The 24949-nt window shown below is 42.1% G+C and overlaps 1 protein-coding gene across 1 annotated transcript; it reads right to left on the bottom strand.

Moving 5' to 3' along the window:
- Positions 1–1080: 1080 nt before the first annotated feature.
- Positions 1081–22981, bottom strand: PSMB2 (proteasome 20S subunit beta 2). Its single transcript, XM_039363041.1, has 6 exons — positions 22806–22981; positions 20890–21012; positions 19994–20064; positions 5075–5237; positions 3426–3475; positions 1081–1312 (listed from the first exon to the last, which is right to left on the bottom strand). Exons 1-6 carry the CDS (start codon positions 22894–22896, stop codon positions 1205–1207), a joined length of 606 nt encoding a protein of 201 aa, XP_039218975.1. The 5' UTR covers positions 22897–22981; the 3' UTR covers positions 1081–1204.
- Positions 22982–24949: the final 1968 nt, after the last annotated feature.

Raw genomic sequence — 24949 nt, 5'->3', positions numbered from 1 at the left:
GAACAGAAACCATGACCAAAAAAACTCAAGTGTCATCCAAGCATCTGTGACTTCTGGCTGATGACAAAAATACGCAGAAAGCCACTGGGATCCATGGTGACATTAATTAAAAGGCCGATTAAAGGAGCGGCATTAATTCAAGGTGAAAAGGGGAGAAAACTAACAGCATTGGAAATTGGTCATCTTTGCTGTTTCAGTTCAGAAAGAACTGCTACAGTTATATCAGTGACCACCCTTGAGGTATTCTGGGAACTACAACTCCCAGCATTCCCTGACACTGAGTAGAAAGGGCAAAGGAAAACAGGAATCTTGTCACACTTTCAAGGCCGAGCAACTGAAAATGGAAAATGACTTAAAAGAAAATCTTAGGTTCATATTCTAAATATGCCACCCAGAGTTGCTTCTGCTGAGAGGGATGGCTATGTAAGATAGGTAGGTAGGTAGATATTCATGCACCCCAAGACAATGGGTTTACAAAATGTACCAAAACTGACTACTGTAGCATTTTGCGTCAACTCAGCCTTGATTTCTAATGTTGTACAGGAATGTGCTATACAGAATGTATCAGTGTTTCTCAGCAATTTTAAGACGTGTAGCTTTTAACTCCCAAAATCGGCTGGCGAATTCTGGGAGCTGAAATTCACCCATCTTGAAGTTGCTTGAGTTTGAGAAACACTGATTTAGGGGCATGGTGAGCCAAACGGATCAGTTGTCTTCTTCTGTTGTTGAGTTCACAGAACATGTGTAGCTTACAAGTGGTTAGTCTATGTCTGAACTCGAGCAATTGTAGTTTGATAAACAATGTTTTAATGGGAGGTATGAACCAATTTGGATAAGGGATCTTTGCTCACTTCTATTTCATGGGAAACTTAATCCACTGTTAAATGCTACAGACCAACTTGTTGCCTAAAAGTTAAAAACCATTTTATTAAAAAAAAAAACCACGAAAAACTAGCAACCTGAGCTAGGCCAATAGTGCGCTCTCTCTCTCTCTCTCTCACACACACACACACACACACACACACACAGGTTGACCTAACCCCCGCATAGAAACCACTCAAAAAAATGTTGCAAAAGTAGTTGAGAAGGGGGGGGGGGAATCAAATTTTTATTTGCATTTGGAAACAGAATTAAAGATGTTCTGGTTTTCCAACAAGTACAAAAAGGAAATCGGAGACTGGCAGAGGAAGAAGAGCCTGGACACTCAGGCCACTGATTTCAGGAGTGGGACATTGGTCACTTCGTGGATACCATCTTTATCGATGAACCGGGCGTTGAAAGAAGGCAAGTTCAAGATGAAGCGTTTTTGGAGCTGTGAGAGGGAGAGAAACCACTTGGTTCAACATTGGCAGCAAGTCAGGTGAGATCTGTATTATTTCTCAAGGGTCTCTTTCAGATTCTTTGCCCCACTGATATCCTTACATCCCCCCCCCCACACTCACACTAATCCCACCTATTAAAACTGCTCTCCACCCCTGCTCTGAGAGTTAAGAAACTCAGAAGGTTAGACTCCAGTTGCAAACATGGAGAAGAGGAAGAACTGATGTTTCCCACCATCATCCCCAACTAGGGCTAGGAATTCTGGGAGTCGCTGTCCCAAGGAATCTGGAGCATGCTCAGTTAAGGACAGAGACCCATAAAACATTCCCAGAGGAGAGCAATGAAGATGCGAATCAGAGCCATCCTTTATCCAGAATTGAGAGTTTTTAAATGGAAAAATTACACCACTGATTTCCGGCCCTGCAAATCTCAGCAGGCCTGAGAACTTCAAAAAAGGGATATCTGAAAAATAGGCGATGAGCAGATTGCCCATCTGAACCGCTGTTGTGGCATTTTTTTCATACTGGATCTTTTTAGGAAAAAAAAAGGTTTTATTTTCACCAACAGCATACTCGTATGGTCCATATTTAAGCCTCTGTGAAATGAAACCTATCAGAGGAATGAATCCAGAAAATCCTCACAAATTAACAATAGCCCTTGGAAAATTCCATTTGAGCAGCATAAAGGGAATTAAAAAAAAAACTCAGCCCCCTCTTTATGAATGTTGGAAGAGTTATGGTACCCATCACAGAGAATTTCACTCCATGGGCTTTTTTAATGCCCGGTGGTAAAAATGTAGTCCTATAAATTATATTAGTTGTAGTTGTAGTTCTGCAAACTATATTAAAGGCTGGAGTATGGTGTACCGTCATCTCTGCAATGTTGATGGTAAGAGAACAAGGAACGTACACCTCTTCAGATAGAGGAAGGATGCACAATTTGAAACTGAACAGGGTGCCTTCACTTCTAAATTTGGTAGTGTGTAGATCACTACCGTGGCAACTTTCAGATCCCACGGCTGGCTGAAGAATTAAAGTCTACCTATTTGAAAGTTGCCGAAGTTGAGCAACAGTGGCGTAGTTGGTATAACCAGCGGAGAAACTTACTTATAAACTGAAGTGGATCAAAGGGATCCGAAGAGAAACAGGGCAATTTTAACATGGCAAGCTCCTCGTGTCAGTGTAAAGAATTGGCATTATGAACCACCAGATCCGTCAAAATACTTTCTGAACTGGTTAATAAAATACGCAAGAAAGAAAAAAGAGTGAGAGCAGCTACTGGGCCAGGTTTATACTGAGAAGGCAAGTGGAAGTTTCCTAGTCCTGGTGGTGTTTTAGGAGGCTCTCAATGGCAACCAGAAAATTTCAGCTTCAGCCCAAGAATTCTGATTCTTAGTAATGTCACATAGCAATGAGCAGCATATAAAGATAAATACATAAAGGCAAATAAAGATAAACAAACAAACAGTTTCTCATTCCATCCTCTCTGGAAATAGCATTTAAAAAGTTATATTTGGCTAGATTGGGACCTTCTCATGATTCAAAGTTCTCCTAAATCAGTGGTTCTCAACCTGTGGGTCGGGACCCCATTTGGGGTCGCCAAACAAGGCTGTCCGCCATTTTTTCCCCTTTTCTTTGGCCACTCCCCTGGCACCCGGTGATGTATAAGTGGTTGGGGGTCACCACAACATGGGGAACTGTATTATGGGGTCGCGGCATTAGAAAGGTTGAGAACCACTGTCCTAAGGGCACACCAATTTCCATCTTTCCCCTTTTTAGTGAAAACGATAACATCACTGAACACAGGAACGAAACAAGGCAAGATTCTTGGCCAGAAGAGGCGGAAGAGCAGGCCACTGGCATTAAATATAGCAAACTCAAGTTTTCTTTCCTCTTGTTGAGAAGAAAATTTGGGATTTGGAATCTGGAAGACATTGAAGAAAATGAAGATCAGGAGGGGCAAAAGAATTCTTCCCTGGTAGCCAATTTCACGTCTGGCTGCCTTAGAGGAGACGAGAATTCAGCAGCAGAAGAGAGGCAAAAGGGCTGGCTGAACAAAGAGAAGCAAATCTGCATCATTTTCCTGGGCTGAGGCGAGTCACTCACCTCCTCCAGACATTTCTTGAGAACTTCTATTGCTTCTTCACGGGTGATACCTGAAGGAAGAAAGGAGACCCCGGCAGACAGCTTTAATTAGTGGCCAAATCTCGGAGCCCCCTCCCCCCCAAAAAAATCCTCTTTCATGAAGTTTGAATGGTCTTTCAGTAGTGCACAAAGGAACTGAAGTTGCTTTCCCAGCTCAGAGAAAACTCATTCCACATGTAAGGAGGATCACCTGTGCCCCAGCTCTGTGGCCCAACGAGCCGTCCAAAATCGATTTGTTCTGCATTAATGGGAAACCCGGCAGAATTCTGCCTCCCACGGCCAGGGGCTCGGAGAGACTCGGCACTTCGGCCTTCTTGAGCTTATTATGGCTTTAAATGAGCTCCATCTGTCCGGGCTTGGCTGCGAGTCCCTCAAGGGAGCCAGGAGGTGTTCCTCCGCAGACTTTTAGTGCTTTGCTCCCTGTTGGGTGTTGAGTTTTAACAATGGCACTGGCACGTGTGCGCAGAGTGCCTCGGCTATTCTTACATTTCGGAAGAAAGCTTCGCCCATGCTGAGAACAACAAAATGTGATGAAAATATAAGAGAAGGTGGGGGGGAGGGAGGGGGGAGGGCATAATTCTGCTCCATTCTGGGGGGGGGAGGAGGTGGAGCTGCAGGAAGGAAAAGGCAGCCAAGAACATCTTAAAACAACTTAAAAGCAGGGGCAAATTTGGCACACACGTTGTCTTTTTAGTGCCGTATGCGGGGACGTCTATCCCACTGAATTCTGCAGGACGTCAGTTAGCCTGAGCGAATTTTTCACACTGATGTCAACAGAGGAGCCAAGGGCAACCAACACAGCACAGGCTGGGTTGAAACCAGAGCCAGTTTGGAGAGCCAGTTTGGTCTAGTACAGGAGTGGGCAACCTTGGCTCTTTTATGACTTGTGGACGTCAACTCCCAGAATTCCTGAGCCAGCATGGCTCAACTTGGAAGCCTCTCCCTTTCCCCTCAGCATGGCTGGCTCAGGAATTCTGGGAGTTGAAGTCCCTGAGTCATGAAGGGGCCAAAGTTGCCTACCCTGGTCTAGTAGTTAAGGCACCGGGCTAGAAAGCAAGAGACTGTGAGTTCAAGTCCTGCCTTAGCCATAAAAGCCAGTTGGGGGGCTTTGGGCCAGTCCCTCTCTCTCAGCCCAACCCACCTCACTGGGTTGTTATTGTGGGGAAAACAAGAGGAGGAAGGTGTGTTGTATATGCTCGCCACCCTACTTATAAATAATAATAAAGGCAGGGTACAAACAAACAATCTCTGATTTTTAAAAAAAATCTACATGAAGAATCTGGAACCTACAAAAATTATTTTGGGAAACGGGGAGGATTTTATGTTACCAAAGCGTATAGAACGTTCTCTACAGATTTTGAGAAGCATTATAACGTGTTAGATTTATTATTAAATGTATGTGCTGCCATCTCAGTTGTCCAAGGTGACTCTGCTTCTAAATGTCCAGAAAAGTTGTTGAGCTCCAAGTGCCTAACTTTTGATTGCTAATATCCAATAATACCCAATGCCAAGCCTGCCTTCTACAAATCCCAATGGATAAAAATTTTGCTTGATAAAGATGAAACCTCCACGTTGCCACAGGTGTCCTGCTTCACATTGGTCCAACTTACCTGGTTTATAGTAGCGGTCAAGAATGCTGAGTGTGAGAAATGCCCCATAGCCATGGGCTGCAAAGGGAACTTTAGCTAAAGAGGCAAGATAATCCATATAATAAAGGGCAGGACCATCGTGTTCATCATAGCCGGCGAGGAGGAGGTTGACATGATAAGGACTCTGCAACAAAACCAAGGGGAAGGATGTGTATGTGTCAATAAACCATGTTGGCTTGAGGTAATGTGTGATACAGCCCAAATTATCTGGGAAAGTTAAGACTGGCGAAGAATGAATCGGATTAACACTGACAGGAACTCACAGAGTTAGATTTGCTATCCTTTAAAGTATAAGTTGCTATCCCAGTGCCTTTAGAGATCACCAAGCTGTGAGGATGGGGTAACACAACACCCCCCCCCCCAATTTTCAAGTTAAAAGCTGAACTTAGCATTTGAATGTCGACCTTCCGTAAAGTGGACTGGACTGGACGAAGTTAAACTTGATATTGATTAATGTTAAGCTAGTTGTCGTATGTTTAATATTTCAGCCCTTCTGGGCTGAACATTACAAGATCAGTAGAAATTTTTGGTGAGTTTGCAGGAGTCCCACTTAAGGTTTTGAGATGGGATATTTGTAATCCATCATTGCTTGCAAAGGGAAGAAAGTTGAATTGCTAGTTAATAAACGCAAACAGCCAATTTGGTGTTGTGGGTTAAGGGCAGCAGGCTAGAATTGGGGAGACCGTGAGTTCTAGCCCTGCCTTAGGCACAAAACCAGCTGGGTGACCTTGGGCCCCTCTCTCTCTCCTCATCCCCTAATAAAAAGCAGGCAAGGGCAAACCACTTCTGAAACTGTTTCAAGAAAACTGCAGGAACTAGTTTAAGCAGGTGCCAGGAGTCAAAACTGACTAGTAGGTACCAGCCCTTTCCTGAAAACAATAGATAAAAGGCAGACAAGACTCAAAATCAACCTTTCACATCCTGTTCCTGTCCATATAACCTAATTAGGGGAACTGAAGACCAGTTTGGGGAAGAGACTTCTGTTTAACCATAGTTGGACAATATATAATTTTATTCATTTTCCCCCAAAGAAGCCAAGATGGCTGAAACAGCAGACATCTACAAGGACATAACATCAACAATATTTTGAACCTCATGTACAGAAAAGGAGCAGCAAGGTTTCTTCATTTAAATCTAAAATTCAGAAATGATTAAGATTCGTCTCAAGGATGATAAATACAACTATGGCCATTTCTAGTCTTAAAGTGGCTGGAGGCAAAACTTTTTTTTTTTTTAAATAATTCCCCAGAAATAAGGGTGGGTAGAAAAAGATCATTTTCAAGATTAAATACATTTTCAATTATGGTAAAAAAAAAAAAGAACGAATTTTTTTTGGAAATAAATATGTGTTAGCTTATAGGAAATAGGGATTTTAAGTAGCATACGATCTATTTATTTTATTCTTTTTCTTATTCTTATTCTTTCTCTTTTTAGTCTTATTTATTCCTTAAGAAAGGTAAAAGTATTGGGTTGGGAAAACAGAGAAAAACAGATTTAAATATATTAAATGTAATTAATTCTGAGAAGACCTTAACCAGTAAAAATGTTTAGAACATTGTGGGAAAGACAAATGTAAACAAGAACTGTAAACAGGATATATGATGAGACAACCAGAATAACAAGATAGAAAAGGAATATTATATTGATGTGATTATTATTTGTAGAAATATTAGAAAACTTTTATAATTATCATTTATTAAAACAATAAGAATTCTATTTACTTAAGGTTGGCAAAAGAGGACATTATGGGGAAAAGAGGAAATCAAGTAAAGTTATTATGTGGATTACAGATTATAGAATTTAATTGTTAATGAATGTTTGATAAATGTAAACCCAGACAACGCACTGTCTACTGAATATTAAGGTGTTTATATTAAAAAATTAATAAAACATATTTTTAAAAAAAGTCTTATCATTTTATGATTGCTCCAGGTCTCCCCATCTCCATTTTGGGATAAATGCATTGAGATCTTTTCCCCCTTTCTTTTAAAAGGTTAACAGCTACTATTGAAGACTTATAAATTGGTTGTTTTTCTCCTGAAAAAAAGAGAAAAGTTGGCCAACTTTCACCAATTGTCCATAAAACTTGGGCATATGGTTAGAGTAGACTCCATGGGCTGTCCAACAAGACATGTTCCTTTTAAAGTATTATTAAGCAAGCAATCTATGCCAGCAAGAGATTATTTTTAGAAAGAAATCTGGGAAAATGTCAGAAGGGTTTGGGACTGAAAGCTGCTCCTCAATTCTGGCATTGATTAATTAGCCCGCGTTAACACTCCTTTATTTACACCTAAGCATCTTGCACATCTAGAAGCCGTCAACGGAAAGTTCTACTGTAATTGGCGAATCAAGTTCCGTACCACAAACATGGCTTCTAGATGCCAACTTTGAGCCGTGTCTGTATCAGATGTCAAAGCATACATACATAAATGATGTGCAAGCTAATTAGAGCCAGACAGCTGTGCAGCAATTTGATTGGGAAGGCTGGTTGGGTACAAGGGACTGCAGGAGACACTTCCAAGTTCTTTCAAATGTCTCCTTTCACCCTTTCCTTAGTTTGCAAGGAGAAGCGTAGATATGGGGAGCTACACTTTAGGACAGAAGCTGCCCCCAAATCACTTTCTGCTCTCAGTTGATGCAAATCAAATTCAATCTACCTATTATTATCTTGTTATTACCTGGGTACATTTCCACAATATAGAGCTGTTACTAGCAACTTCTGGTGCGATGCACCACAGCATCCCAGTACGTTTCGTAACAGATATATGCAATATGCCCCATAAGTTGGTAGACTGAATGAAGAAACTCTTTTCTCCTGAACCTGTCAAAGCAGGAGCTTTTCCTGCTAAAGCCTTTTTAAAGAAGTTCTACAAATTTCAAAATTTAATCGGATTGATGAAAAGGGGGGGGGTGAGGGTGAGGTGTTACCCGTATTTTCCTCTCAACTTTAGGAAAGAAGCTAAGATGTAGGCCTGAAAGCAAATTGCTTGACATATTTTTAAGAAAAAGAAGTTTGCGTGTCTTTTGCTTTTGGGGGGGTTGCTTCATTTTAATAGTTTTAAGTGTTTTGTTTTCGACTACATTTTCAGCACTTTATCTACCCTTTTGAATGGAAAAGTGGGATATCCAGAAATAAAAGGGAGAGATTACAAGAGCAACATTTGTGACATTCCCCGGAGACAAACTGGGGACAAGGCAGCAAGATCCCGTTGTGTAGGCCTAGGTTGTGTTAATTCCTTAGCAACGGTGGCCCTGCTGGTTAGGAAGATGAGGGATTTGGCAGTTGGAAGACATAAGGATGGAGAAAAGATGCAAGCTTTCCCCTTCAAGGCTTCATACAGGCCACAATGCAAAGCCCACCAAGAGGTAACTTAAGTGTTCTAAAGTAAGGAAGAGTGTTTAGGCTAAATGTTTTTGCCTGGAAAAGAAGAAAAGATAAACGAGCACAGATCAAGACAATGTATACCACTTGAGGAAAGGGTCATATAAATCTAGATTATCTAGCTAGGGAAGCTCCCTGCAGTTCCCGTGCCCCTGCCCCGTGCCCCTGCCTTGAGCCTTGTTTACTTGCTTTTGATGTAGGAGATGGCCAGGCTGAGCCTGAGGGCAGGGTCAAAGGCATCATTAGTTTGGAGTCTTTACACCGCTGTAAACCCTCTTAAAGTCCACTGACTCTTATCCGGTGCCAGTTTGCCTTCACTGTTCAGTAGGATTCAGATTCTTGTGTATAGGTGGCATGAAATAAACTTGTAGTGCTTTCCAACTCTATCCTGATTCCTGACTTCTTGCACCTGACATCTAGTCTGCCTTTGGTGACAAGGTGGGTACATGCTGACTTGCTGGGAAAAAAATATATAGCTGGTCCTCAGGGTGTTGTAGCTGAGTAACAACTGAAACCCCAATTAAATATTACTACCTGCCTGTAAACCGTGAACCCTAGCAACAAACAATCAAGATTCACTTTAGATTTTATAATTACAAGTTATAATTACAGTGATTGATACTTTTTAAAGAGCAGCTAGGAAAGTTTCACTTGTGGGCGGGCAGGTTAAAAGGGAAGATTCAGGCAGAGTCTTTTGCCTTCCCCCATTTTTCTAGGACTGTACTGACATTATTTCTTAATATCAGTACAATGCTAGAAAAATGGGGGAAGGGAATGCATCTCTACCCCATTATTCTGATTTAAAATAACAACAGTGATTAGAAAGAGCGTGACATCCTTCAACATTTACAACTGGAAGGAACAGTGGTGACAACTGCACCACCAACACACACACAGCAAAACTGGTGACAAACAATGGAGGGGGGAGACTGGCATTCGACATCTGGCGGAAGCCAAAGTCACAAGTGAGAGGAAGAAAAGGAAATAGGGGTGCGAGGAAGGCATCCCACCAAGCGTGGACAGTCAGCAAGGAGCTGATAACCTGCCTTTGGACCCAGGCCAGGCTGAGGCCCCTGTAATTAATTGCTTCATAAGAAGCTACACTTGACTGGGGAAGGGTAATGCCCGTGTTGAGAAAGAGAGGGATGGCATCGCGCAATTCTTCATGCAACCTCACCGTTGCATTCTCAGAGATAAATAGGAAGACAAGGACCCAAGAAAATTCAGAACTCCTAATTTGTATTTGATAAGAAACTGCATTTCAAATAGATGCAGACCCCGCTCGGTTTCCAGGGACTCAAATGATTCATTGAGCAAAACCAGCAAGAACCAACTTAAATTAAAACTCTCTGGATGTGCGATGGCACAACATTAACTGTCCCATGTATGCTGTGGCCTTGGGACATGCATAGCACGTAAAAGCATCCTCTGGCTGACGAGATGCCCACAGACTATCAATGGGTTTGGGGCAACAAGGGTCTTTATCTGCTCCAGGTATTCATGAAGGGGGGGGGGAATGATCTGTTGTAACTGAAAGGTCAATTTTTTTGCCTGAGAAGACTGCTACGTCTTCCTCCATATCTCTCAAAAACATTACTTCTCTTATTTAGTCATTTTAATAACACACAGCTCTATAAAAAAAATTGGCAATGCTGTAGAGCCATCAAGCTCTGATGCTCCTCTGAATGATAAAGCAAGCTAAAATGTGGGATTTTGTGACACAAATGAGAGCACCCAGTGTATTTTGAGGGAAGCTGTAACATGAAACAGATTGCCCTATCAAACTTATGCATCTTATTAAAAGGACCAGCAATGACGTTTTAGCTCAAAAACTGTCAGGCTCAATTAGACCCCAATCCATTTCAGAGGCCACAAAGAGCTGCCCCAGAAATTCCCAAGTAGGGCATGAGCGCATGGGTCTAAATCATGAGTCCTGTTGATTGTTAGCCAAGATAGTAGACCCAACTATCTTCAGAGGGCTCTAAAACCCACCAGAAGTTGCTTGGGCTCCAACTCACATCAGTCAAAACCAACATGGATAATGTTTAGGGATAATGGGAACTGAAGTACCTGATAATTCCACTTCTGTTTTAACCTTTAAAGCCTTTCAGATAGGTAGCTGTTGCGTCTCAAGAAAGTATTAGGAAGAAAACCTGCCACCAACCAAATTTTCTGGGTAATTCTAAATCTGGGCTGCACATAGCCACTTGGTGGCCAATACGCACATGCAAACATAAACAGATGCCTTCCTCTCTACCCAGGCCACCAAATGACTAATATTATTTACTTCTGGAGTTAATTACTTTTGGTTTACTAGATATGACCTAGTATTTAACATGGACATTACAAAACTACTAATATTTAGTATAGAATTACAAACCACAAAACAAAATACTATAAATAAGAAACAATCTCTTGCACATGGAAAATACACATGTTCAGTGTATAAAATATGAATTCACAGAGAAGGAAATTCAAAGCAGCAAAACAGCAAGCTGGGACAGAGAGTGCCAAATCGGTAAAGTTGCCATTTTCATATCTGGAAAATAGATTGATGCGGGTGAAATCTCAGTATCCCAGTTCCAAGAATACGACTCCTCTAATTCTCCTCATTTTACAGCAAATGTGGAAAGTCACTGGGGGGGGGGGAAGAATCATTTGGGGCATTTCCCAGTCATTCACATGGAATGATTTGCAAAGGAACTTTCCATTTGTTTATTCCAAGTTTATAAAGAGAGAATCTGCTGAAAGCTTACCTAGTCCTACAAAGCTACTCGGTATAGAAAACAACTTGAAAGTCACAACAGCTTTTAGGTCCCTCTCATGCTCCCCCCCTTACATATATACATGCACGCATGCATACACATTCACCAACCCTTACAGGATGAAATATGATGGGTGTTATTGATGAGCAAAAGATGCATGCAGGTGTAATGCTAAACTAGTTACCAACAAATCAATGAAACCACATCTGGATTTGCAGACCAGTTTGACTCTAGGTCAGGATATCCATTTCCTAAAACTGCTTATTTACATAGATCTCACAGCTTTATCCTAACATGAGATTTCATGGGTGCATAACACTGCCCTTCTGACATTTCAGCCTCCAGAGCAAATGATAGGATTCCCTTTTAATGCATCTTGCAATTACAATCACTTGAGCAGTAAATTACTGGGCACACCCAAACTCTGGGAATGAACAGCACCAGTTCTATCAGGAAGTCCTTTCCCTGCATGGCTACATTCTCAGCTTTTGTGCAACTTATATACATATTTTATCTATGCAAGTAGGCCTCGAGCTATGATCATAATGAAGCCAGAATTTCCTTAGTATGTCAAGAAGGTTGTAAGTTGAGGCACTAGTGTGACCAACCTGGCTTTATGACAATTTTTATGGCAGTCGTTAAGCAAACCCATTATCCGGAATGGCGCTTTTCGTTGGAAACTGTATGTAAATGCTAGTTTCCAGCAAAAAAAAGAAAAAAAAAGTAAATCACAGTCAAATGACCAGGGGATGCTGCAAACAACTATAAAGGGGGGGGGCTGGTTGCCAAGTGACCAAAATGTGATCATGTGACCACGAGGAGACAGCTTTTGGAACTTCAAATTTGGCTTCAGCTAAGCAACCAGTCGTAAGTCAAGGACTGCTTTGACTTAGGACTGGTTGCTTAGAAGGACTACACTAGAAGGATTCCATATGACTTACAAAGAAAGAACTTTAGGAATTATGGCAGATAAATGATAATAAGCTGCTGTTATTCCCCCCCCCCACATCCAGCACCCAAAATGAATTTTTTTGAATTCTGAATTATCAGAAAATAAACTGAAAATAATGTGCCCATAGCATGTTGACTTTATACATAACCAACAGCCCAGATTATATTCAAATCAAGCAATTGCAGTCGCCATCCCTCCTAAAATATATAACGTAGAGATTGGAAGTTTTTTTTTTTTTTTTTTTAAAAGCAGGATTCTCCAGTGCTGTCAAGTGCCAATCAGTGCAGAAGGTGGATCTGCCTCTTATTCAGAAGGCAACATGGGGCAATGCTAAAAGAGGAAGTCCTCTCCCTCCCTGGCGTGACTGTGGTGTCGAAGTGCACCGTTTGCTGGAGGGCCCTGCCATCTGCAAGAGCGCAACATTTCATCTCCGGTAAACAAACACATCTGCTTCTACCAGTGTCCTCCCTGCTGCGTAGCCCATCTGGAGCAGGTAAGCTAGAAGGCAAACTCAGAGGTGGAAGGAGGGGAGGGAGAGAGACAGAGAGGCAGGATCAGGCCTCCAGGGACTTGGCATGCAGAGGAAGGAGACATGGTCTCACTATGTCACATCCTGCTAACCCGGCTTTGCCAAGCGGTATGTTAAATTGCCTTCGTTAGTGTTGATGCTCCGAACCAGTGTCACCTGGCCATCTGCTCCAAAGGTCACGTGAACTTGCAAGGCCACGAAAACAGGCAGCATGCAGCTGAGAGAACATTTGGGAAAGGATCAGTAATTGTATGCAGACAAATCCTTGAGGGGGGGAGGGGGGAAAGGGGAGAAATAGAGATCTTCCTTACAATCTGCAATGAGGAGGAGGAGGAGGAGGAGGAGGAGGAGGAGGAGGAGGAGGAGGAGGAGGAGGAGGAGGAGGGAGTTTGTAGAATATTCCTTTCTTGATCCTTTTTTTTAAGACTTGTGGAGGAGGAGGAGAAAGGTAACCTGCACAATACATAACAGCAGGAAAAAATGGCCAGGGTTGGTGTTCATTTGAAATTAGAATTAAACAGAAAGAGAAGCACAGAAACAAATTTAAAAAAAAAAACCTATTAGGAAAAAGCCTGAACAGCATTCTTCAAAATGAAAAAGGTCTTCTGCAGCCACGACATAAGCCTAAGACTGAAAATCAGGCTTGTCAGATGCTGTATTTTTCCTATCCTGCTCTATGGAGTAGAGAGTCAGTCTCTGACAGAAGGCCACCTGAAGAGACTAGAAGAAGCCTTTGAAATGTGGATTTATAGGCGGCTGTTACGTAGAAGCTGGGTTGACAAGATCAGAAATGAGGAGGTGATAAGCCGCCTGGGAAAGCCAAGGGAAATCATCAAAACAATTAATAAATGAAAATTAGAATACTTTGGACATGTGATGCGACATCCAGAAAAAGACGACATACTCCATTTAATCCTCCAGGGAAAGATGGAAAGCAAACAAGGTCCAGGCAGAAGAAGAAGATCATGGCTTCAAAATCTAAGAGACTGGTTTGGACAAAACTCAGCAGCACTTTTTCGTGTGGCTGCTGATAAAAACAGGATCGCCAACGTGATCGCCAACGTCCGATAACGGATATGGCACAAGAAGAAGAAGATTAGGACACTTGAACTCAATGACATAATTGATATTTAATCATTGTAAGTAGAAATTAAAATGGTTTTTGGCCTTAACCGTACAAGGCAGGAGTTGCTAACAATCCAATTTGCAGATTAGATTTTAAGAAAGATACATTTACCTTTTAGTTAAAGGTAGAAGTTGGTATGAACTGAGTGGTGCCTGTATTGCAAAATTATACACATTGCACAGTCCAGATCAATTCAGCAGCAAATGATTCACACTTGCATGTTTGTACCTCCTCCCATTTACTTTTTTAAAAAAATGAGGCAGTTTCTTGCAAAAAGATTAAGAAAATGTATCTATTCTGACACACCCAGATTGTATTATTTACAAATATCATCTTATAATATTTATTATATTACCATATTTATTTTAATCTTAAAGTTCAGTTTTTATATCAAACAACATTGTTCTACTTTATTGTATTAATTTGTCTTTGTAAAGAAATTAATCTTCTAATATGCCTGAGAACTGGAGGCCTTATTTCAGCTTATTTTTATGGTTTAATTTCTTTCTGCTATTTGAGTTAGTGTGTAGTTGTGGGGAGGGTTATGTTTTGCTTTGCAGGTGTTGGATTTGAAAAGAAAGTTTTACAACAGCAAAATCAGGATGGCATAATGAAGCACTTGACAAATTTATTTCTCCATTCATATATCAATGCATGCATGCAATCTACATGGCCACTCAATTCAAACTATGTGATTCTGGGAGGTGTACAAAACAAACCAACCATAAATAGTTAATCAAAATGACCCACGAAAATTTACTAAGCAATAAAATAGTTCGGCATTTGCTTTACAGGCCATCCCAAATGTCTCATGCTTTGTTACAGCTTGCCCATTCCTTCAATTCTACGCAGATAAAATTAAGACACATAATATATTCAAAGAGAAACTGGAAATACACTAAGTGAAATCAATCAATCAATGTGCCAGGCTAGCTTGGGCTATGAGGGGGAAGAACATAGATGCCAATGGAGCAACAATAAAGTGCACAGATGTGCATGTGAAAAAGACGGATATTAGGACAGGTGTGAGAAAGGAAAAAATGGATAGTATCACGAATGAAAAGAAAATCTCATAATGTACTCATTGTGCAGGAATAGGCAATATTTTGATGGCTAGATGCCATACATTGGTTTCTTGGGAAAGCAAGGGTTACTGTGGGCAAGGTAAGGGTTCTAGCTTACAAGCTATCTATGCTCCCTGGAAAATGATGGTCTCTGTACAACTAAATTAATTCCATCTTGATGTTGCGTATCCTTATTTCAGTGCAAAGAACATAATTCTATATACCAATGGAAAGTCCATTTACATGTGTCTTTTTCACTCTCTTTCCAGGTGGTTCTGTCATTCTGCTGCTTCCAAACTGAGCATGGAACATCTCAATACTTCCCACCCCTGATGCTTTTTATCCCCTTGGAATAGTGGTTCTCAACCTGTGGATCGGGACTCCATTTGGGGTCGAACGACCATTTCACGGGGGTCGCCAAACAACGCAGTCTGCCATTTTCCCCCCCTTTTCCTTAGCTGTGCTACTCTCTTTTATTCTATTGGCTTTTGAAAGCCAATAGAATAGACTCTCTTGAATAGAGTCTAATTCTATTGGCTTTCAAACGCCAATAGGAATTGTCCAGGCTGTCTCTGCCCTGCTGAGCCCGCCAAAAGCCCCAGTCTGCAAACGGTGCTGCACCAGTTGAGTAGTCCTTGACTTACGACCGGTTGCGGGGTCACGGCATTAAAAAGGTTGAGAACCACTGCCTTGGAATGATCAATTCTTTTATAGGTTGGGATCACGTCAAGCTGAGAATGGAAGCGCATGCAAGGACACACCTTTTGGCATACTGGAGTGCTACACTGCCTTAAAAGGGGGGTACCTTTTTCACAGCAACAAGGCCACTGAGATTGGAAGCTTCCAAGGAAGGCATGAGAGTGACAGTGGCCTTTGAGGGATATTCGGTCTCAAGAATCTACTTATGGTGCAATGCAGGATCTATTTTATGTTCATTTTGCTGCAGCCACTGTTTTGAATCTGCTTAAAGTAACTTATGGATGCACAGGAACCTGATCTGCAACTAAGTCAGTGGTTCTCAACCTGTGGGTCGGGACCCCATTTGGGGTCGAACGACCATTTCACGGGGGTCGCCAAACAACGCAGTCCGCCATTTTTTTCCCCTGTTTTCCTTAGCTGTGCTACTCCCTTTTATTCTATTGGCTTTTGAAAGCCAATAGAATAGACTCTCTTGAATAGAGTCTAATTCTATTGGCTTTCAAAAGCCCATAGGAATTGTCCAGGCTGTCTCTGCCCTGCTGAGCCCGCCAAAAGTCCCATTCTGCAAACGGTGCTGCACCAGTTGAGTAGTCCTCGACTTACAACTGGTTGAGTAGTCCTCGACTTACGACCAGTTGGGGGGTCACGGCATTAAAAAGGTTGAGAACCACTGAACTAAGTGATGACCAGGGAGGTTTTGCAACGCACTCTAAATTAAAAACTGACAAACCTGGACAAGAGCACAAACACTGGACACTGAATTGAAACTACTGATCTAGCTGATTTCCTCCACAAATGGATGACTGATGATTATTGGAATCTAGTACACAGGCTGGTTTACCCTGACTGAGATTTCACCTGTAGAAGGCAAAAGTTTAACCTGGGCCCTACTGCCTACCACAGGCATCCTCTCCTCTCCATGAAGCCATGACTCCTCCCTCCTGTAAAAAAAAAAAACCCCAACCATTTCTAAACCTGAGGCTAATCATAGGCAATTTCCATTTTTATTTGTTTTTTTTCCTGCCCTGCAGTATTTAGTATTGTGTACGCACATGCTTGTATTTATTTTTCTTAAAAGGGGGGGGGGTAGTACACCAACCATATCAGAAGCAGCTGGGGAAAAAATGCTGGATCAAGGAACTCAGGGGAAGGAGGAAAGTGGACATAAATGCTTCTTTGTGTTTCTACAGCCCCAGCTCAGAACAGGTGTTTTGTAGTTGCTACAAGCTCATGATGGTTTGAATCATGTCCCCACCACAGATTGTTCAGGAAGTTTAGAAACCCACTTTCTGAATTTTAATCTGCCATGCAAGGACTGTTCCTTCCTACTTTAAGGATGTGTTAGCCTTGCAAGGCTGTCATCTGTCAGATGTTGCAGCAAATAAACCAGGTTTGAGCTTAAGATCTTTCATCACTTTCCTTAAATAATGGAGGAGACTCGGTGCTTATTTCATGGTTTAGAAAGTGTTTTTCAAACTTGGCCATTTTAAGATGTGTGAACTTTTAAGTCCCAGAATTCTCACGCTCCTGGGAATTCCAGGAGTTGAAGACCACACTTCTTAAAGTTGCCAAGTTTGAGAAACACTGGTTTAGAACAATCCACAGTTTCTAGCATTCAGAGCATAATTTCAATGGTGGCAACTATGCCTTGGGATCCTTCAATACTACAATGGCTGCATTTTAGCCTCATGTTAATCAAAGAGCCCAATCAAAGACCTCAGAACGACAAATGTATGTTACAATCCTTGGGCTAGAATCTGATTTCCACAGTTTTGGCTTAACATCCCTAAAATTAGCACATCAGAATAAAGGAGGCAAAAACCAGATTCCGGAATTATACGCTTTTGTTCAGCTTTATGTATACAGAAGCCTCAGATTTTACTTTTTTGTTTATGGTTTCCTAAAAACAATTTTTTTTTTATTTTCAAGAATTATATGGCTGCCTATATCTTATAATTCTAGGAGACTCACAACAGTCCCCAAATGCCCAAGTACCAGACCAGGGAGATACCAGCCTCCCTGATCAACTCCCAACCTATCCCAAGGCTTAAGGGAAAAGTCAGGCCTTCAAAGCCCCCCCCCCCCAAAGGCTAAAAAGGTAGGATCCCTCAGATCTCAGATGGGAAGCCATTTGTGATGTACTGGATTATAAAAAGCTACCTTTGAAATAGGCCATCAGTTCATGTTACCTCAGTCCTGTATACACAAACATCTCTATTGTGGTGACCTCTGGAACTGTTGGTGGCTTGTATCTAACATACCTTCTGTTACATTCAAGCCTTCCCACAATCTCTCTCAGATTACCTCAGCCATGATAGTTATTGATTGTCAATTGCCACCTTTAACTGCAACATGTTGCAGCTGCCAAAAAAGCCAACACAGTGCTAGGCTGCATTAACAGAGGGATAGAATCAAGATCATGTGGAGTATTAATACCACTTTACAATGCCTTGGTAAGGCCACACTTGGAATACTGCATCCATTTTTGGTTACAACGATATAAAAAAGATGTTGAGACTCTAGAAAGAGTACAGAGAAGAGCAACAAAGATGATCAGAGGACTGGAGGCTAAAATATATAAGAAACGGTTGCTGGAATTGGTTATGTCTAGTTTAATGAAGAGAAGGATGACGGGGGACATGATAGCAGTGTTCCAATATCTCAGGGACTGCCCCAAAGAAGAGGGAGTCAAGCTATTCTCCAAAGCGCCTGAAGGCAGGACAAGAAGCAACGGATGGAAACTGATCAAGGAGAGAAGCAACCTGGAACTAAGGAGAAACTTCCTGACAGTTAGAACAATTAACCAGTGGAACAACCTGCCTCCAGAAGCAGTGAATGCTCCAACACTGGAAGTTTTTAAGAAGAGACTGGGCAGCCATTTATCCGAAATGGTATAGGGTTTCCTACCTGAGCAGGGGATTGGACTAGATGACCTCCAAGGTCCCTTCCAACTTTATTATTATTATTTATTATTATTTATTATTATTATTATTATTATTATTATTATTATTATTATTATTATTATCCTCAAGATCTTACTGAAGCAGGAAGTGTCACTTAGAAAGTGACATGTGGCTATTACAAAGAATCATGGAATATTAAAAGACTAAACCCAGTTTTAAGTATCCACGTTGTTGGCATTATGGAAAATGAAGCTCAATGCATTGGGGAGGCCTCAGTTTGTAGACAGTTTCCTTCAAGCAGTGGCAGAATTGCAAGAAATGAACAGTTAAAATGAGAAGGTTACAGGAGGAACCCTCCTTCTTGGCAGCCATTTGTATTTTCATTTGTATTTGTATTTGACCCACAGAAGTATTAGCAAAAAATGTAGGGCTAGGCATGGAAAAAGTGAAAAAGGGACAAATGCTCCAACTGAAGTGAATCTCTAAGTCAGAGGTGTCAAACTCAATTTCACTGAGGGCTGCATCAGCATTGTGGTTGCCCTTGGGGGGCCGGGTGGGAGTGGCCAGGGTGGGTACGGCCTACTGGGTGGGCGTGGATGGAGCGGGTGTGGCCTACTGGGTGGGCACGGCCAGCTCTACATTGTTTGCATCAGGGGTGCCTGTGGGGGCCTGGGCAGGAGTGGGACAGATCTGAGGGTCTCTGGCGGAAGGGGGTGGGACTGGGGCAAGTGCCAAGGCATGGTGCATTTCTTCATTCCTCACAAAGGGTGACCCCTCCCCAGCATGCACCCAGGGGCCGGGGCCAACGCAGCAGGGGCTGGTTCCTCACTGTTTCCAGATGGCCTTGTGGAGCTAAGACTGAATGCGTTTCAGCATAGATGGCCACCACAAAATTGTACATTGGCTCCCAGCTGGCCTGGGCCAGGGCGAAGACAGTAGGGGCCGTTCCCTCACTGTTTCCAGGATGGCTTTGAGGGCCACATGAAACCACTTTGCGGGCCGCATCTGGCCCCTGGGCCTTGTGTTTGACATGTCTGCTCTAAGTAGATTGGGCAGTTGACTCCTTACCCAGCATGCTCCCCTACTCCTTCCTATACTTGAAATTATTTTCAGATTAACCCTTTATCTTCAAGGACAGACAGAATGAATCATAACCATCATTAAATGGCCACTTAGATTTTTTCCCCCTTTTGATGTTTGTTATTATTCTATAATTTTAAAACTTTTAATCCAAATTTTTTTAATTGTAATGTTAATTTTGATAGTTTTATTTATTGGTTACATTATATTGTACACCATCCATAGCCCCTTTTTGAGGGCAATGGGCAGTTTAGAAACATGAAATTTAAATAATCCTATCAGGAAATGATGAAGGTGACACATCTGCATTTATCATAAGACTTGGGGGAAACAAACGATACATCCAAACATAAGCAGCCAATAAAAGCTGACTGGCTTACCCTGCTCCGCAAATAATCAGCCAGATTTCTGCGTGTGAAGTTGGCAGCTGCAGTTGGAGACAGCTCATATCCTATTGTTAAGACAATAACACAATCACATCTTATGGGTATCTGGAAATTTATTCTATAGACTCGTTGGAAGAAACTGCTTCAGCTGAATTTTATAGTGCAAAGCAACAAATACTAAAATAGGAATGCAAGACTTCATTTTTATGTGAACAAGTGACTGCATAGAAAAATGACTTAACAGTTATGTACCCTAATCCTCTTACGTTTTATTTATAAATACCCTTGCAATATCAAAATATATGCACAAAAATGGTTATACCCAAACTTTGTGCTTATTTGTAGACAAAGCTAGAAATCGATAGAACTGGGATTACATAAAGTCAGAGAAAATTCTTATCAAACATATACAGAGTAATTATGATCAATCAAATATGTCAACTGCTTTATAGTACTTCTGAAATTTAGCACTTATGTGATACACAAAGAAATTAAAGTGGATTAAAAGAATCCTATGTATGTTATGGGGAATAGTCAAAGTTATTATTCTCACACTTGAACAGAGTGGTTGTATTTACTTCAAATGTAAGAAGCATTTAATGAAAACCCTCTTCACTAAGACACACTCCTGTTAATCTGAATATGCAAACTTCAAGACAACAGAAGTACAAGAAACTAAAAGTTTACAACACTTTGGCTGTCACCTTGCAATATCGTTCCTCACAGCTGAAAAAACAAAAGTGTCTAGTAACTGAGATAAAAACATAAATAGGTGAAGGAATGGAAGGATCTGTACAGGGTCTGAAGACATTAGCACCTAAATGACTTGTAATATGGCGACCTAGTTTTTTATTCTTTACTTTCCCTAGAGACTCGGCTGCAACACTCACCATTCCTCATCTTATAGAGCTGGACATTTTTCTGGATGTATTCTGCAAACTGTACAGTGTCGCCAGCCTCCCCAACACACAGTAGCAAGATTTTCTCACTCATCTTGAACATCTTGTCATGATCTTTAACATTACAGAGGAAGAAAAGAAGAACAGGAACCAGTGTCAGAAAAAAGAATAATCAGATGCAGGTAGGCCTTGACTTATGACTCAATTGAGCCCCAAATTTCCATTGCTAAGCAAAACAGTTGTTAAGTGAGTTTTGCCCCATTTTACGACCTTTCTTGTCATATTTGTTAAGTGACTCAGTACAGTTGTTAAGTTAGTAACACAGTTGTTAAGTGAATGTCTTCTCCATTGGCTTTGCTTGTGAAAAGGTAATAAAAGGTGATCACATGACCCAGGACACTGCAATCTTCTTAAATACGTGCCACTGCAAAGTGCCCAAATTTTTGTTACATGACCATGGGGATACTGCAACGTGTAAGTGTGAAAAACGGTCATAAACTACTTTTTCAAGTGCCGTTGTAACTTTGAACGGTCACTAAGCGGCTGGTTTGAAGTTTTCAAACTGAGAAACAAAAAGGGAGGAGAATAATGACTCTTCCAATTAATTCCACAACATTTAACTTTCCATGATCTGAAATAAATGTATAAACAAGCCCTACATATGACTGAAGAGCCAAAAAATAACCAAGTTGTTTAGATTCTTGTTCTCTAATAATCAATAATGCTTTCGTAATGTAAAAATATTTACAAAACAGTCAAAAGGTGCAGATGACCGATCAATTGGCAATTCAGTAATATATTTAATGCCTTAAATGTTCAAGGCAGCTAACAAAAAAGTTTAAAAAGGCAATTGAAAACATAAAATCACAGAATATTAAAAAAAAAAACCTAATTCTATGGCTAGGCATACATATGTTTAGCCCAGTCACTTGCAAACGTAAGAGCTTTATTTGCACAACATGCAAAACTTCGTAATTTTTCTTTTTATATTTGAATATATTGTGGGTTTTTTGCACCCTAAAAATTAGATGGCTACTTTATAGATTGTCTTGGGCAAACCCAGAACGCAATTTAGTAACCGAGTTAAATATATGGTGCGGAGTCACCTATACATTTTCACTCAAGAGTACTGTACGCTCCAAATTTATTGCGTCTTCTTTGGCTTTCCCCAGGACTTCCATTTTGTTATGGAGCTCCCCCAAACCAAACGCTCTGTCCTAGCCAACTTTCCAAACATCTTGAAATATCACCCATGCCCTCCCATACGTTCTGGGATCAATAGGCGAGAAGGACAATTTAACCCATTTTTTGGGGGGGGGAAGTAACTCGGAAATTTAGAAAAGGTCAGGCCCTCACTCTTTAGTCTACTCCAGGAGTAGGCAACCTTGGCTCTTTTATGACTCCTGGATTTCACCTCCCAGAATTCCTGAGCCAGCAATGCTGAGGGGACAGGGAGAGGTTTCCAAGCTGAGCCATGGCTGGCTCAGGAATTCTGGGAGTTGAAGTCCACCAGTCATGAAGGGGCCATAGTTCCCACATGCTAGCTCAGGAATTCTGGGAGTTGAAGTCCACAAGTCATAAAAGAGCCCAGGTTGCCTACCCATGGTCTACTCTAACGGGCAGCTTCTTCCCAGGAGCTCAAATCCAATTCCCCCCCCCCTTCGGCTTTTACTGGATCTCTTTCGATCCCGAGCCAGGCAAAGCAGGTTCCCAGCGCGACCCCTCGACCCTTTCCAAGAGCGTCGCCTTGCAAACGGCCGTGAGGGAAACGTAAAGGAGGCCCCACGGCCTCAACTCGGCCCCTGACTCGCCTTCGCCCCTCAGCCCCAGACCACCCAGGGGTCATTCAAACGGTTCCCAGCACCGCCGTCGCCGCCCTCCCGGCTAAGTAAAACCCGGAGACTGACCGCGCTTCATGTGAACGATACTGGAGGCCGCGACGGTGTCGGCGGCCATCAGCACGAAGTCAGGCCCTTGGATGCCGATGAGGTACTCCATGACTGCCCGAGCAACCGAAACCGAATTGCGAGCCTCGGTGACACAGCGCGAAGCCGGGGCGCCACGGCGCGGAGGAGTGACGTCACGGGGACGTCGCGCGAGATCCACCGCCTTCGACCAAGGCGTGCGTAGTCTATGAGTCCCGCCGAGGTCACGTGGGCGGGTCTTCGCTAGGTTCCCTCGAGTTTTAGTCAAGCGACGCCCAGAGCGGCTCTTCTTTTAGCCTTTAATAACATCTTGCGATTCTGAAAATACCTTCCCCTCCTTCGCTGTCACAGCCCACAAAACTGGGGAGGGTCCCTTCTCAGATGTTTCCCAGGTCCATATTGCTGTGGGCTCAGTTTCTGCTTAATCCGGGGGTCCTCAACCTAGGCCACTATAAGACTTGTGGACTTCAACTCCCAGAATTCCTCAGCCAGCTTTGCTGCCTGAGGAATTCTGGGAGTTGAAGTCCACAAGTCTTAAAGTGGCCACGGTTGAGGATCCCTGGATTACTCCGCCTGTTCGCCTGGCTAGCTCTCCTGTCTCGCAAGGTCATGCTTTAGCTTTAGCTGACTGTGTTCAGCAGGTCAGCGGTTCAAATCTCACCGGCTCAAGGTTGACTCAGCCTTCCATCCTTCCGGGGTAGGTAAAATGAGGACCCAGATTGTTTACTGGTGTACACCGCTTAGAGAGTGCTTGCACTTAAAGCGGTATATAAGTCTCATAAATAAATAAATTCGTACATAACACTACAGCAGGACCTCAATGAAGTCAAGTTGCCAACCATACCATTTTTATTCTACCATCATTTTGGCTTTGTGAGCACTTTTCCCCACCCCTTGTCCTGCCACTCCTGTATGAATGCAATCCGGGCATTACGTTTAAAGTTTCCTATTCGGAAGGAAGGAAGGAAAGGACAAGACTCCCATTTGCTCAATGACAGGCAGCAACGCAAAGGGGATTTCAGAGTGACATTTCATGCCTGAAAGCTGTCAGACGTGAAAATGCCATTGCGAACAACATTTGGACCGCAGGCATTAGACCAGGGGTCTTCAAACGTGGCCCTTTGTTGACTTGTGGACTTCAACTCCCAGAATTCCTCAGCCAGGCACGCTGGCTGAGGAATTCTGGGAGTTGAAGTCCACAAGTCATCAAAGGGCCAAGTTTGAAGACCCCTGCATTAGACCAAAAGAGAAACAAGATTTGGTTAAATGTTTGAACTACTTGCAATGTTTGAAAAACTTGGGTTTTGTTTTTTTTTTAAGTCGGTGTTTCTCAACCTTGGCAACTTTAAGATGAGTGGGACCATCTTCCAGAATGCTGGCTGGGGAATTCTAAGAGTTGAAGTCCAAGTATTTTGCTAAGCTTCAGTGAGAAACACTGGCCTAGGCAATATTATGATAAAGAAAATCTGAGTCTGAAGGGACAGGGTAAAGAAAGCAATTCAGAAGGGATCCCCTTAGTTTTCAGGAGACTAATAATAAGGGCGGGGAGAAGTCCTTCAAATCATGTAAGAGTGATATCAGCCATTCAAGGCAATCCAGACAAAATGCACCAATCACGAGTACAAACACTACCTGTATTGTAAAGTTACAGTAACAGAACCTAGCAAGTTGCAAGAGGCATGTTGTGGATCCCATCTACAAAGGAGTGGCATCTTATGGGACTCAGGAGAACAGCTTTTTCTACCTTGGCAATCACCCTGTGTAACATCATACCTCCGGTTTGGCCCTGAGCCTTCTGGCTTTTTTTGCATGGCTTTGCCACCTGTTTTGGGGACCAGAGATGTTGTGGAACCAGTGAAGTGGCTGTACTGATTATTTTGATGAGCAGGATTTCCTTGTCAGTAACATTTATGTATTTTTTATTGGGTTTTATTCTTGTTTTTCAATTGCGGTTTTGTAATTGCGTTTTGTTTTTATATTTGTTTTGTCTGTAAGCCTCTCGGAGTCACATATATGGAATAGGTGACTATGAATGAATGAATGCATGATTGAATGAATGAATGAATGAATGAATGAATATTGGAGATTCCCAGGGATGGTGACTGTGTATGGTGCAAAATGGATTT

This window comes from Crotalus tigris, unplaced genomic scaffold (genome assembly GCF_016545835.1).
Source record: "Crotalus tigris isolate CLP2741 ecotype Arizona unplaced genomic scaffold, ASM1654583v1 scf7180000019504.1669754, whole genome shotgun sequence".
Classification (NCBI taxonomy): domain Eukaryota; kingdom Metazoa; phylum Chordata; class Lepidosauria; order Squamata; family Viperidae; genus Crotalus; species Crotalus tigris.
Note: the sequence above shows the minus strand (reverse complement) of the source record. Positions and strands in the feature narration are given on the sequence as shown.